Source organism: Amblyomma americanum, chromosome 1 (assembly GCF_052857255.1).
Source record: "Amblyomma americanum isolate KBUSLIRL-KWMA chromosome 1, ASM5285725v1, whole genome shotgun sequence".
NCBI lineage: Eukaryota > Metazoa > Arthropoda > Arachnida > Ixodida > Ixodidae > Amblyomma > Amblyomma americanum.
The window spans coordinates 70,303,729-70,318,827 of NC_135497.1; the positions used below are offsets into that span (position 1 = coordinate 70,303,729).

Genomic DNA, 15,099 nt, shown 5'->3' on the forward strand with positions numbered 1-15,099 from the left:
TTGTGGATGACTGCACCATGTGCGACATAAAACAGCGGGGGCAATTCTTTAATTTCCAAAGTTATCATTGTTCTTTATTAGAATCGATCTAAGCAAGGGCTTTCATGGTTGCTGAAAGAATGACAGATTTAAAATTTCCTCCAAAGCAACCACTAACACTAATGCAAGTTGGTCAAATCATTTAGGGAAATTTGCCTAGCTGGAGTAGATTTGTAATGAGGGTGTAATTACTAATAAGTGATTAGGATTAAGCCAATCGCAGCCTTACAGGTAAATAAAAGCTATGCAGCTTCCACAGAAGCCTCTTGGTTAAATAAAATTTGTTGACAGAGCGACCGCTCCAGTAAAACAGTGGTCCCGGGTTTGAATCCCGAACCATGACTAATTATTCTTTAACCACGAGGTTTTCGTGGAAGCTGCATAGCTTTCCTTTGTAGCTGTAACGTTCCGCTTCGGTGGATGTCAAGGAGTAATTACTCCTTTATTACCACAGGTTGGTGTGCGACTGTTAAAGCAATTTCATCAGATAGAATAGCCTTGCTATGAAGAACACCACTGAGTGCGGAAGAGAGCAAAAGAAATTCCATTGTCGATGCAAGGCACAATTATGTCTGTGCATGCTTGAAGTATAACAGTGAAAAAAAATGAACCGCAGCTTTGTGAAGAAGCAGGCTAACCAAAGAACTGCACTGCTTTTGAGTTTTAATGCACAGTATGTCATGTGAATTGTACAAACAGCCAGAATGTATTCAACATCTTGTAACAGCAAATGCAGTAAATGCTCATGTGCACTAAGCAATTTCACACAATTGACCTAAATTGGAGCTTGACAATACACAAAAGATTAAAATGATGTTTTTGTCTCCAGTATGTAGATTATTTTTTATTTCAATAAGCACAGATCATTGCAACTTATGTGAATAGATAGCCTTTTTAAATAACAAAAAAAAAAAAACAAAGATAGCCTGCTCAAATTGAAATGTTCACAAGCATTTGATTTTCTGACAACCAAAAGAGATTGTAAATAGAATGCTGTGGACCTAATAGTCGACGCATATAATGCCATTATATCCAGCAGAGACAGTGCTCTCAGAAATCATGAGGCAGATGCTGGCGACCTTTTTTCATTAGTTCTCGGTCCAAACAACACTGAGCTCTTAAAGCCTGCAAACTAATACAAAACACATCATTCTGCGGCTGAACACCTATTTGTCCCCAATCGTTCCTGCCACTAACACTGCTTGAATAAACACAAAAATTTTCACAGCAGCAGATGTTCCTGTACTGTCAATTATAGGGGCAGTGATAGTAATGAGCTAATTTAAAATGAACGTCACTTAATATAGCCCACTCAGACCGCAAGATTAATAAGAAGTGTTGTGCACACTTTGACTCCCCCAAATTTCTTCACTGAGCCAGGCTGACCACTGGCACGAGCCATAAATATTGGGTGTAAAGTCTTTCAAGGTCTCTCTTCAAAAAGTAGCCATGCCATCCCTGTATGCCATGATTTTATGTACGCTCATGCAAGTTTACGAGCTTAGCAGGCTTGCAATCCTTGTTCAGGAAAGACTTAGCCTGACTTTCTGTGTATTCGCTAAAAGCAAAACAAATGTTATCCGAGAAGTCTGTCAAAATGAACACAAAAATAGAAATGTAGACAACAAACAGAGGTTAGCTACCAATGGCTTTCATAAGGCTTTCAGCTAAATCTCATTAGCTTGAACACAAAACAGGAGCTAGCAAAACATATTAATAAGGGGAATCATGGGCCACTGCTATTCCTTGTGCATTGCATCCTTGTGGTGTTTCAAAATATACCTCCTGTAGAATTTCTGTTGGCACAAGTCACATTGGAAGCGCTTTTCACCCTTATGGGATCTCACATGCCTCACAAGGCTTGTCCTATCTGTAAAGCCCATGGGGCACAGCTGGCACTGATATGGCTTTTCACCCGTATGGGTACGGATGTGTGCCACTAAGTTACTCCTCTTTGAAAAGCTGCTACCACAATGGTCACATCGATAAGGACGTTCGCCAGTGTGAGTGCGCAGGTGTGCTACCAGGATGCCTTTTTGTGTAAAGGTGCTATCGCAGTGGTCACAATGATAAGGACGTTCACCAGTGTGAGTGCGCAGGTGTTCTGTCAGGTTTTTCTTGAATACAAAGCTGCTACCACACTGGTCACAATGATAAGGACGTTCACCGGTGTGAATGCGCAGATGTGCTACAAGGTTGCACTTTTGTGTAAAGCTGCTATGACACTGGTCACAATGAAAAGGACTTTCATTGGTATGCACTCTGAGATGCTTCACAAGATGGGACTCCTGTTTGAATCCCCTGTTGCAGTGGGTGCATTCGTGCAGGTTCTTTCCTGCCGGTTTGCCCTGGTGGCTACTCATGCCAGGAGTAGATTCCATGCAATGGCTGAGATGGGAAGAATCTTGGCCAGAAGATGCACTGTGTCTGGTCTGCATGACCACAGAACCTGCATTTAAAAGGTAGAATACTTTCAGTAAAGTAAAACAACCAACACTTCACCGTTCACTTGGAGCTAGAAATGCGAGATGTCGAGGACGCACTCATCAAAAGCTGTGGGTGTTTACCAAAAGTTCGATAGGTTAACCTTAAGAATTCAGATCAGTTGCGAGACGTCCCTACAGTGAATTCTGCACGCAGTGGAAGAGAAAATTCAGGCTGCTTTAAATATCATCGCCAAAATATAGGTCGGTCATTGTAATCCACGCAAAATCACTGCCTTTCACCCTTGAAATTGCATTACTGGCAACATGACAGTGTCTCAAGTCCACCCATGTGAGCTTGAAGTGCTTTGTTGCTTGTTATGGTACATAACCCATTATTATACATTAATTACCACCTGGTATTCTCTGAGGACCACTAAACAATTTATAATGAAATTTCAGTTATTGGCTTAAATAGCTGTAAAAAGCACTCTGACGTCAAAGCATGGTTACATGTCACGTGAGGTATGAAAAAACTGCAATATAATCGCTGCTTCCATGTTCGTTGCCATTCTGGCTGTTCAGGAAAGTTGGCTTCAGCCCTATAATGATTTAAAATGATGAAGCGGTGAATATATCGGCATTTTTCTATGCCTCCTACGACAGAAAACCACACTTTGACATCACAGCCATCGTTCGGCTATTGAAATGAAACTGAAACATCACGACAGAAAAATATGGTTTATGGGGGTTTAACGTCCCAAAGCGACTCAGGCTATGAGAGACGCCGTAGTGAAGGTCTCCGGAAATTTCGACCACCTGGGGTTCTTTAACATGCACTGACATCGCACAGTACAAGGGCCTCTAGAATTTCGCCATCGAAATTTGACCACCGCGACCGGGATCGAACCCGCGTCTTTCGGGCCAACAGCCGAGAGCCGTAACCACTTAGCTAACGCGGCAGCCCCGAAAGAAAAATATGATCATAAATGATTTAGCGGCCATAGGTGAATAACACGTGGCGATTCATGCGTAGTAGCGCCTTCCACATCATTGTAGAGAAGAAAACATGCCACCAAAGTTAGGTGTCTATACCCCTTTAATAACTAAACGAGTGGCAATCAGCTATGCTTAGCATATCGCAATTTTTCCCCTTATTTGCTCCTCAGACAGTGTCTATGAGGAGGCCAAGGCTAAAATTTAGACGAGATCATGGCCCTTGTACAAGTCTTCGCTTCAGTGAACAGAATTCACAAGAGTGACAGCTCAATCAGTAGTTCACATATCACACAAAATACCTTCCTGAAAAGAGAATGCAAATAATTACCGTCATTCCCCATAGTTCAGTGAAATAATTATTCAGTATCCTTCATAGTGATCTTTGAATGTCAACCTTCAAGAACTTAAGGAGAAAAACCACACAATTTTATCTGGCAAGTTCTTGCACATAAGGTACACTTGTGTGCAGTCCAATGAAAGCCTGAATGTGAAAGTCAGATTATATACACTAAGATACAAGTCTACACAGGCCACAGCTCATTTTGTGATACATACATAGGACAACGAATACAAAATACAATCTCTTACAATAGCTGTGTCAGGCTGTGCAAATTCAGTAGGGTGAGCTTATAAAAAGTGAGTCCCAAAGCAGATTTTTTATTTCTAATTCTATGTGCACAAGGGAGCTATAGTAATGCTCATAAAAACTAATGATTGCCTAAATATTCAGGCATATTGGCAACAGCCATTTTACTGACCTTGTCTGGTTGCACAATTACTGCCTTCATGAGGACAGTACAAGTGTGCCTTATCAGGCTATGAACTCATGAGTATCAGTTATGCAATTAATGACAAAACACACTGGCACAGTAAAATCAGGAAATGAAATCGATACATAATGAATTACAGATGTTCAGCAAAGCAATCAGTATCTTGAGAAAACTAAGATTGTACACAGTATGCCTCATACAGCCAAGTATCGTCTGTTATTAAAAATGCTGCAAAATAGCATGAAAGATGTCAAAAGTGAGGATAAATGCACACAGCAACAAATACTGTTTTCACAGTGCAGTAATTCTATGTGCATGAGGAAAGAACGTCAGTCATTTGTGATCAACCACAAGCCATTTCAGTGTTCTCTTCAGCACTGCCAAAACAATTCTTTGAAACCAGTGACGAGTTACAAACAAAATAACACATAGAATTCAGCACACAATACTGAGAGCACAGGTTTTGCATAGCTGCAGTCTTTACAAAGCCCCAGCCAGCAGACAAAGCAGGAGTGAAAAGTGGTGGAGCCACATAAAATGATGTAAGAGAATTGCAGATTCATGGCTGTACAGCACAATCATCAAGACAATAATTGATGTTATGTCAAACATAGATGCTCCAAAAGGGTTATTATTCCAACACATGCAATTTTTACCTTTGATAATTCTGCTTTGAGTGAAAAAAACAAAAGGAAGCATAACATGGCAGAAACATGGTATAAATGAAATAATCAAATTGCAGGCTTAAGAGAACGACCAAACATTCTTCATCATAACTGCATTTTGAACTTTCTGATATATGATGTGACACATGTTTTCACAATGGCGATCAAGTGATCTTGCTTTGAAACACCCAATAGGGTCCGATTCACCAAATTTAGCACCTAAAATAAAGCCGCCATATTCTCTCATTTGTAACTTTAATTCAACATAAAGATTTGGAACAAATGAGCTTCCTTTGCTAAACGGTGAGCTCCAGCTGCTTAGGTTTTTCTATTCTCCAATCACAAAGTCAACTGACGGTGACATGGAACGTCCTACTGACACCGGCGCACTTTCTTGCAGCAATGTGCAGCATTTCCTGAAAGTTATGACTGCCCTGAAACACACGCCAAAATGACCTATTCTCCTCTGGAATGCCCTTCCAAACCAATCAGACCACTCGCCTCCTGTTCCTCCTTATTCTCGTGGAGTGCTTGGCTTGCATCGATCACTGCAAGACCAGCTGGCCCTCATGCGCCAGGCCTACTCCCTTCTTGGCGCTTGATACTGAGTGACCAAATAATGTGATTCTAATACTAGTAATACTACTAAGTGCACATCAAAAGAGTGCACAGGTTGGAGGGTCGCCTTGACTGCTGTGCACGTCAGGTGTTCAGTATCTCCTACGACTGACGTGGGAACCTGACTGAGAGCTCAGTGAAAACTGTTCAACCAATGTGCACCAATGGCTTGTATTCCACGACTCTCGAGCCAAAAATATAGAACAAGGTACCCCCCAGCCCCACAAACAGCTGAAGAGACCCCTGTGCAGCCATCTATTACTCCTGTTATTCCCTCTCATTTTCAAAACCTATTGTCATTCCTGTGGAAAGAACTATATTGCTTACGAAACAAGTTCAATAAAAAAGATTTCTGCTTTCAGGGTGATGCCCATTTCATTGCACGATTTAGATCCCTGTGATTCAGACAATTACATGAAAACCATTTTGATTCCACTCTGACTGTATACACAATGCACTGAGAGCACTGCACATGCAATCTTCAAGACTATGAGCATGAAGCAATGGAGTCATAGAAAGCTCGCCGGTGCGGTATTGAAGGTTTCTTCCTCTGGAACCATGTATGCATTGGCTTTTCAATAGTGGCCTGCAAAATAATGAAGAACAAACGAGAGTCACTACAAAAAGAAAAAATCCCGCCAGCAGCGGTGCCAGTCTGCTTTCGTATAAATGACAATGCACAAAGCAGCAGTGAGAATTCACAAAAACCACATCTGTCTGCACATTCTGTCATTTTATTACTTCTGCAGATACCAAATGTGAAAGGATCTGAACAAGAAAAAGAAGTGCACCTGGCATTGTGCAGCAAAATATGAGAACGAGCTTTGAAACTGATGTTTTCTATCATGCTAAAATGCAATGTCAACTGTGGTATTTTTAGCACAGCTGGTCAGGATAGTTCTTTTGGCAAAGACAGATGGATTCTCATGCACCTAAATTCACACATGCAAATAAATAAAGGTAAGTTTCTGCACAAGTTCGCAGCACTCGGTTGCATTCGAAGGTTCTTCCTCAGGCATACACTCTTTGTCTTCGTAACACTGGTTCCCATGCCTGCAAATTGAAACAAAGCACAATAGCCAAAGCAGGAGACTCCAAAGGAACAACACTGTTTATATGCTGTGTGTATTGAGCATGTATATTGCTTGAAAGGCACCACATTCTGTTTATGGCCTAATGAGTGAGCAATAACCGATACTACTACTGGGTATGTGAATTTACAGCCTTTCAACCGTTAGGCATCCAGAAAGTAAGGGCGGGAAGCAGCTTGAAAGGTTCATTCTTGGCAGATTCTATTCCCTGGCATACGTTGGCCTAGAAAGTCAAGTAGAGCAGACAGAAAAAGGAAAGAAAAAAACCCAACTGCAACTGGTGGAAGTGCCTATGTTCTGTACATTTAACAATCATAATTGCCATCTAGGTGTTGATTTCAAGAGCAGATTAGTTAACTTCAAACCATGAGTAATGATGGTTATCTGTGGAGCAGCAGTGCTTATAAAGAGATATGCATTGGGTACAATGGAATGATTTTTTTACTGGAGGAGGGACACATTTTATCATAGTGTGAAAAGGATCGCAGGTGAAAGGGAGGACTTCTATGCCTGAAAACCTGTTAAAATGCCGCTACCAAGCTTTATAAACCTCCAGAGTGGACATAGAATTGCGTGGCACATAACATAGCATTGCCTTTTCATGCCTGTCATAGTAAAGCTGCCCGACTGTATTGAAAACCGCAGCAAACTCACTCCATGATTAGGTGTGTGATTAAGATCCCATGAAAATGCCTTCATGAGAGAATAAATGAACGTAGTCTGTTTTGCCAGCACCCGAGAAGATCATTGGGCCAAAATTCTACCAGGACACGTAACTGATTAAGTATGGGAATAAATTGCTGTTCTTAGCCTTGTATTTTTGCAACACCTGTGTATTGCAGGATCAGCAGATTATCTCGGCTGAAAAAAAGAACTCGCAATAAATACAACCTAGCACAGCCAAAAGTACAAGCAATGAACTGAGCTCAAATCCAACCAAAGACCGTAACCGTAAACTCCGAAGTGGTCCGCAGCATTATATAGGCACTGCCAAATCTAGACCTGTCATTGTCACGAATTACCCAGAAGGGTTCTGCTGTGCCTAACTGAGCACAGAGTCCGAAATTCAGAGCATAACAATGCACAGTGAGAGGATATAAGCCTGAGGATATTATCTGCGCAGTTTGGAAGCAGTTGTCCATGCAGGTTTTTCCTCTATGATCTAGCAGACTGTCTCCGGCAAACCTCTTTGATTTGCCTGCAAGATAACACACAGAAAAGCAGAATGTGCACAAGAAAAAGTGTCAGTTACACAAACCAGGGTTTAAAAAGCAGCCACTTGTGCATGGTTAAGGCAGAGAATATTTAGCGTGATCAATAGGCACCATAGGCCCTTAATGTCTCAGCAGCAGCCATCAAAATCCAAGAATACATTTAATCTTGCGATAAACCCACGTCAGCAGAAAGACTACTCCCATACACACGAGGCCCGTGGTGTGATGCATCTAGGGAACGCTGATGTGATTTTAGATGCAGACAACTGGCTAAGGTAAAACTCAGATCCACCACATCAAGGAAGTGCCACAACCCAGCAGAGTCAAACCTAAATTGCACATCATACATGTTGCAGCTGTTGCCTATTTTATCAGCACAACATGCACTATGCATTTCAAAGCAAAGCTATCCTTGTGGATGTCATCTCCGAGGCAAATTTGGAAAGACAGTCGATAATATGCAGTCATAACATAATATGCAGCTCGTACCCCAGCAGCAAAGTGCCGTTGCCTGCACATGTTATGTACAAAAGTGCTCCCATAACTAAGCCTACAAGCTGAAAGAAAATTTTCATTGCATTCCTACTGAAAAAGAAACTGGAGGGGACACTTTAGCCCGACATTAAAGCTAGGAGGCAACAGGGTTACTGAGTCAGTATGTGGAATTGGTCGTTCTCTACTTTACGTTAAGCACAGTAAGGCAAATGGGATTCAAGTGCTCTACCAGTTCAATTTTCACTTTTCTGGTGTTCATTGGAGGCAGCTGTTCGGATAGCTATAAAAGGTTAATGCTCATATATGAGGAATTGCTCATTCTCAAGTTTACATTCATAGATCCCTAGAAGTCCTCATACTACTCGTGCAGTGGCAGAGCTGTTAAGCGAGGCACCACTGCCTTACTATGGCAGGTGCTACCATCAGTGCGACTTGTTTTGCTTGGGCCTCTCCCCACACAACCTCTTGCGAACCTGTCACTGTCAGCAGGTTGCTAGGTGTATGTGCACACACACACACACACACACACACACACACACACACACACACACACACACACACACAAACTGGGCAGGTTCCCCACAACCCAGCGGGCAGGTGGCACCAACCATTGAGCAGTCTGGCACAAAGCAGGGTTCAGGCAAGTATACAGACAAACACGCAATGGCTAAATGCTGGGAATGACCATTATAGGTGCTAGCTTATAACAGACATCAACATTGTTTAATATGGCAGGTAGCCCTGCATTTTGAACTAGACCATTTAGTGCAATCAAAGGGTAGCACACATTTTTCATTCCTGGCTTGTGGGTTTAAGACACGGAAAAAGAGGTTCTAGAGTTGTATGTCATGCGAGCATGCACAGGGGGACGACCTCCATATAAAAAAAATGTTTAGTGCTATACAGTAACTAGTGGCTTTTTGTACCAGTTTTTGACGCAAGCTGCTGGCTACAGTAATCAAGATATGGCTCACCAGCTTCCACAAGTCACTATAGTGCACCGTGAACTGTTTTCAGGCATGCCGATGCAGAAATCATAAAGGACTACACTTTCCAAGGCAACTCGAGAAATAACTTTCTTTTGTTATGCAATTAAGGACACAGAAGATCATGTACATATCAGAAGAACTGCAAACGGTGCAATCTCTACGAACCTGCCATCTTTTACTAAAACATGCTACAAGAGAAATAAAGTGTGGAAAGCTCAGTGGAGACCGAGTCAGTGATATTGTCATGGCTGAAGACACACACACAATAAATTTAGATAGGTTAATGTCAGTCCCACCCTTTCAGCCTGTAAAGTGTTTACTTGGAACACAGATGCACATGTTAAAATAGCCGGCTTAAAAGATAATTCCGGCAAGTTTCAGCTAAGGAAATTAGTCTCCAATTGCAGCTATACATTTTTCCAGCTTTAGAGGTTAACGCGTGAACAAGGCCGAATCTGTCCTGACTGGGCGGTGGTGCAAAGACGAACCACATTTTTACTGGCACGCAATGCAATAGTGATATTCCCCAAGTCACTCACAATTCCCCATTCTCTGTGGACACATGAATTTCTTCCTCCGAAGCGTTGCCTTCTTCGCACAGACTAATAACACACAAAAAGGAATACGTAAAGCACCACACAGTGCAACTGGAACCGGTGATGCAAGGATTTTCTGCTAATGTCGATCAAGCTTGTGTCATCATAGTTTATGAGCATGGTTAGCATGGGCCTGTTTAAATAAACAAACACTTTGAAGACCTCATGGAGAACCTAGATTAACTATATCTTGTGAAGCAGAAAGTTTTATCTGTGCATAAGGTATTGTTGATTGGAAACTGTGAGCTTCAAAGAATAACATTGCTAAACATTGCGAGGACTGCACAATGAGCAAAAAATAGAAAAATGGTGTCATCTTTTTTAATTTACCGAGAAGGTTATGATAGTTTGTTAGTGATGTATGCAAGGGGTTGTCTATGTAAAAGAGCGGCTGCTGGGAGTACAAAAAGTTAAAAAATTGTCTCCAAAGCAACAAGCAAAACAGCAGTATGGCCAAATGATTGATGGGAATCCTGAAACATGAAGTATATTGTAACAAGGAAGTAATCAGTCATTGGCATCGACACCAGCACAGGCATATGGCTACAAAGGAAAGCTGTACAGCTTTTACAGACGCTTCATAGTTAAGCTTGGTTTATGGTGATTTAACGTCCGAAAGCGACTCAGGCTATGAGGGATGCCGTAGTGAAAGGCTTCAGAAATTTCGATCACCTGGGGTTCTTTAGCGTGCACTGACAAAGCACAGTACACGGGCCTCTAGAATTTCGCTTCCATCAAAATTCGATCGACACAGCCAGGATCGAACCGTCTTTCGGTTCAGCAGCCGAGCACTGTAACCACAGAGCCACCGCGGTGCCCACTCGTAGTTAAGGAAAAATTTGTTGGTCGAGCAACCGCTCTGGAGAAGTGGCGGTCCCAGGTTCGAACCCTGGCCCAGGGCGAATTTTTCTTTAACCGCAAGGTTTCTGCAGAGGCTGTATAGGTTTCCTTTGCAGCTGAAGGCTCCACTTGGGTAGATGCCAAGGAGTAACTGCCCCTTTATTACTACAAGATGGCGTTGCACTATAAACCAATGCCATCAGACAGAACAGCCTTGTTGCGAGGAACAGCACCGAGTGCTGACGAGAGCAATAGGAATTTTGTCCTAGATACAAGGCACAATGATGTCTGTGCATTTCGACGTATAATAGTAAAAAAAAAGAACACCTTTTTGAAGAAGCAGGCTAACCAAAGAAGTGAACTTTTTTGAATTGTAACTGACAATATGCCAAGTAAGGAAGTTTTACAAAGAGCCAGAACACATTCAACATTTTGTAATGGAAAACACAGTAAATGCTATTGTGCACTAGGCAGTTTCACACAACTGACCTAGATTAGAATCTTTACAATACACTACAAGATTACAATATTTTTCACCTGCAGTATGTAGAGTATCTCATTTTTCAATAGCCATAGACCATGGCAGCTTATTATCATGAACACCTTGCATGAATAGATTAGCCTTTTTCAAGGGGCACTAACACATCAAATATAGCTGAATCAAAGTGAAATGATCTTGAACAGCTGATATTCTGGCAACCAAACAGATTTAAAATGGAGTGGACCTAATATTCCACAAGCATTATGCAATCTATATCCAGCAGATGCAATGCTCTGACAAAGATGCAGATGTTGATTTTTTTTGTTAGTTTTTGTTCCAGACAACACAAAACTCTATAAACCTGGCAACTAAAACAAGACGTATCAATTTTATGCTGGACACCTACATGTCCCCACTTGTTGCTGCTACTAACACTGCTTGAGTAAACACAGATTTTCACAGATTTTCCTGTGTGTCAGCTATAGGGGCAGTGATATTAATGAGCAAATTTATAATAAACTTGTACACAAAACTGCAGCCAGCTAAACATATTGATGAAAGGCATCATGGACCACTGCTATTCTTTGTGCATTGCATCCTTGTGGTGTTTCAAATTTTCCCTCCTACAGTGTCTTTTGGCTCAAGTCACATTGGAAGGGCTTTTCACCGTTATGGGATTTTACATGCCTCAAGGCCTGAACTATCTGGAAAGGAAATGGGGCACAGATGGCACTGAAATGGCTTAGCACCCATGTGGGTACGGATAACACCAGGCTGTTTTTCAGTGCAAAGCTGCTACCACAATGGTTGCAATGATAAGGATGTTGACCAGTGTGAGTGCGCAGATGTGCTTCCAGGTTGCCCTTTTGTGTAAAGCTGCTACAACACTGGTCACAATGAAAAGGACTTTCACCGGTATGCACTGAGATGCTTCACTAGATCGGCCTTTTGTTTAAATCCCCTGTTGCAGTGGGTACATTCATGCAGGTTCTTTCCTGCCGGTTTGCCCTGGTGGTTACCCATGCCAGGAGGAGCAGATTCCATGCAATGGCTGAGATGGGAAGAATCTTGGCCAGGAGATGCACTGTGTCTGGTTTGCATGACCACAGACCTGCATAAAGGTAGAATACTTTCAGTAAAATAAAACAACCAACACTCCACTGTTCACTTGGAGCTATGGCTAGATGAATGTGGAGGACACACTCATCAAAAGCTGTGGGTGTTACCAAAAGTTTTAATCAGTAGATAAGCCTTAAGGAGAATTCAGATCAGTAGCAAGAAGTCTCTACAGTGAATTCTGCATGCAGTTGAAGAGAAAATTTAGGCTGCTATAAATATCATCATTGCCAACAACATAGGTCAGCCATTGTAATGCATGCAAAGTCACTGCCTTTCACCCTTGCAATTGCATTACTGACGTCATGTCACTGCCTCAAGTCCATCCAAGTGAGCTTAATAACTAAACGAGTGGCAGTTAACTATGTTTAGCATGTTTTTTTTGCTTTATTTTCTCAGATAGAACTATGTTTAGCATGTTTTCTTGCTTTATTTTCTGAGAGAGCACAAGAGGAAAAAAAGGCTAAAGGCTAAAAGTCTGACGAGGCCTTGACGCCTATACAAGTTATCGCATCAATGAAGAGAACTCATATGGGTGGCAGTTCGATCAGTAGTTCACATATCACACAAAATATTTTAAAGGCAACTATCACAGTCATTCACCACGATTCACTGAACTGCATCTTCTGTGCCCTTCACACTATTTATTGAAAGACAACCTTCAGAAAAGCAGGAATGGAGAAAAACTGCAGATTCTAACCTGCTGAGTTCTGCCCAGGAAGTTCGCCATGTTTGCAGTCCCTGGAGCTCAAGCCTGCACATGAAAGCCAGATCATATCCAATGAGACAAGTCTACACAAGCCACAGCTCATTTCATGTTACGTGCATGAAACGGTGGGTATACAACAATTTCTCATCTAACAGCTGTGGCAGGCCATGTCAATTCAGGACAAGATTAAAAAAAGTGAATTCCAAATCAAACATTCCAGACTTCTTGTTCTACTTGCAGAGAACCACACTTACGCTCACAAAAAACTGATGATTGGCTACAAATTAAGACATTAGATTCAAGTCAATGGCCACTTTACTGACCTGTTCACGAGCACAATTACTGGCATCATGGGTAAGAGCATAAGTCTACCTGTGCAGGCTCATCAACTCATGCGAGTAAGTTATGCATAATGACACAACACATTCCTACAGCGCTTCTTTTCTTTACTGAACTTATACTATTTCCACTGCACATGGAAAAAACTTTCAGACAATTGCTACTGGTAGAAAAGCCGATTACAGCTGCCCAGGAATGTTGCCAATTTTTCTTAACATGTTTCCCCCTGCAGTGTCTCCAAAAGTGATATTAACCAAGAAAGAAGCACCACATCTGAGAATCGACACTACTGTGTCTCAAGTGCAGTTATAGCATACCATATTTACTCACGTAAGACCTCCGCCCATAATTCTGGGATGAGAAATTGGGGAGATGAAAAGAAACTGTCATGACCAAGTTTCTCAATGTGCTACTTTATGGTAATCAGTAAATCAGTGCGCTGCCTGGAGGGGTTTGACAGGCTTTTTCAAAACCACGGATGGCACAGAGAAGACCAATCCCTGGCAACATGCTGATGAGGGGAGCTCAACGGACAGCAACGAGAGTGGAAGTTGATGATGACAATAAATTCAAAAGGTGCAAGGGCAGCTTTAGCCAAAGAGCACCATAGCATGAGCCACTTTCGTCTATATAAGGTGGGGTGAAAGACCCATTTCCAAGCATTACATCCAGTATAAGCCAGGGGGAAAGCGCCTGTACAGTATGGAACACTGTTAAAGGAAACATGCGGTCGCGTGAAGTTGACTTCCCGCAAGGCGCTGCTGCGGAAACCCGGAAAGAATGCCAAGCTGATTATGGTCCGGAGTTTTTTTCGGCATTCCGTCCCCATGCATGGATTTCATTTTTCACACCCATAACGCATCTATTACTTCTTCTCGCTGCTGAATTGGCTTTTTCCATTCTGTGGTCGCGTTTCGTGCGAAATAAGCAACATATTCTCCGGGCTAGATAATCCACGTGTGAGTGACTTGGTTCACATGCCACTCAATGCGTACAGTACATGTACATACAAAAAATTCCGGACCATTATCAGCTCGGCATTCTTTCCGGCTTTCTGCAGCACCGCCTAGTGGAAAGTCAACTTCACGCGAATGCCTGTTCCCTTTAACAGTGTATTATACTGTACATTATCACTGGTGGGTGCTCAGTGGCACTGGGATTTGAACCCGCACACCCTGCAGAGGATCCAGCTCATATGACAAGGCCTTGACTGCAGAGAGAGTGAATGTGGAAAATATAGTGAATAAAACTGCAATTTGTCACCTCCTAGCTGCTGCATTATTCTCAGTACAATCGCAGCAGCAACACATTACTTTTACAGGCATTTTAAAATTCATGAAGACTTGACTTTTGTCAGAGCCCCAGTCGGGCAAAACTAAAAAAGAACACTGCAGGCAAGTAAGTCTTGCAAAACTGGAGCTGCCTTGTGCCACAGTGTGTAACATCAATAAAGTAAAGGGTTACACAGAAACAGTTAGCAAGCAATTCTTTACAAACAGCTTCGCAGAGTAAGTAAAAAATTCCAACAAGAAGTTGATTGAATGTCCATCCCAATGGGCAATAAAACAGCTTTGGACGCCTTGCAGACATTTAGGACATCCAAAGGATGTCCATGGGACAGCCAGCAGAGTATCAATGCCCAGTGGGATACCACCTCCATGAATTGAAATTCGTACATAATGAAATACAGAGGCGCAGAAGAGCATTCACTATCG

General features: G+C 42.1%; 1 protein-coding gene across 2 annotated transcripts in view; it reads right to left on the reverse strand.

Annotated features, from left to right (window-relative positions):
- Positions 1 to 654: 654 nt before the first annotated feature.
- LOC144112980 (uncharacterized) overlaps positions 655 to 15,099 on the reverse strand; it is a 50,950-nt gene continuing 36,505 nt past the window's right edge. For both annotated transcript variants that reach the window (XM_077645833.1, XM_077645834.1), the window contains 3 exons: positions 13,037 to 13,090; positions 12,240 to 12,331; positions 655 to 2,488 (listed from right to left, as the gene is read on the reverse strand). In XM_077645833.1, coding sequence (XP_077501959.1) covers positions 1,779 to 2,488; positions 12,240 to 12,331; positions 13,037 to 13,090 — 856 coding nt within the window. In that variant the 3' untranslated portion in view covers positions 655 to 1,778. The remainder of the gene's footprint in view (positions 2,489 to 12,239; positions 12,332 to 13,036; positions 13,091 to 15,099) is intronic.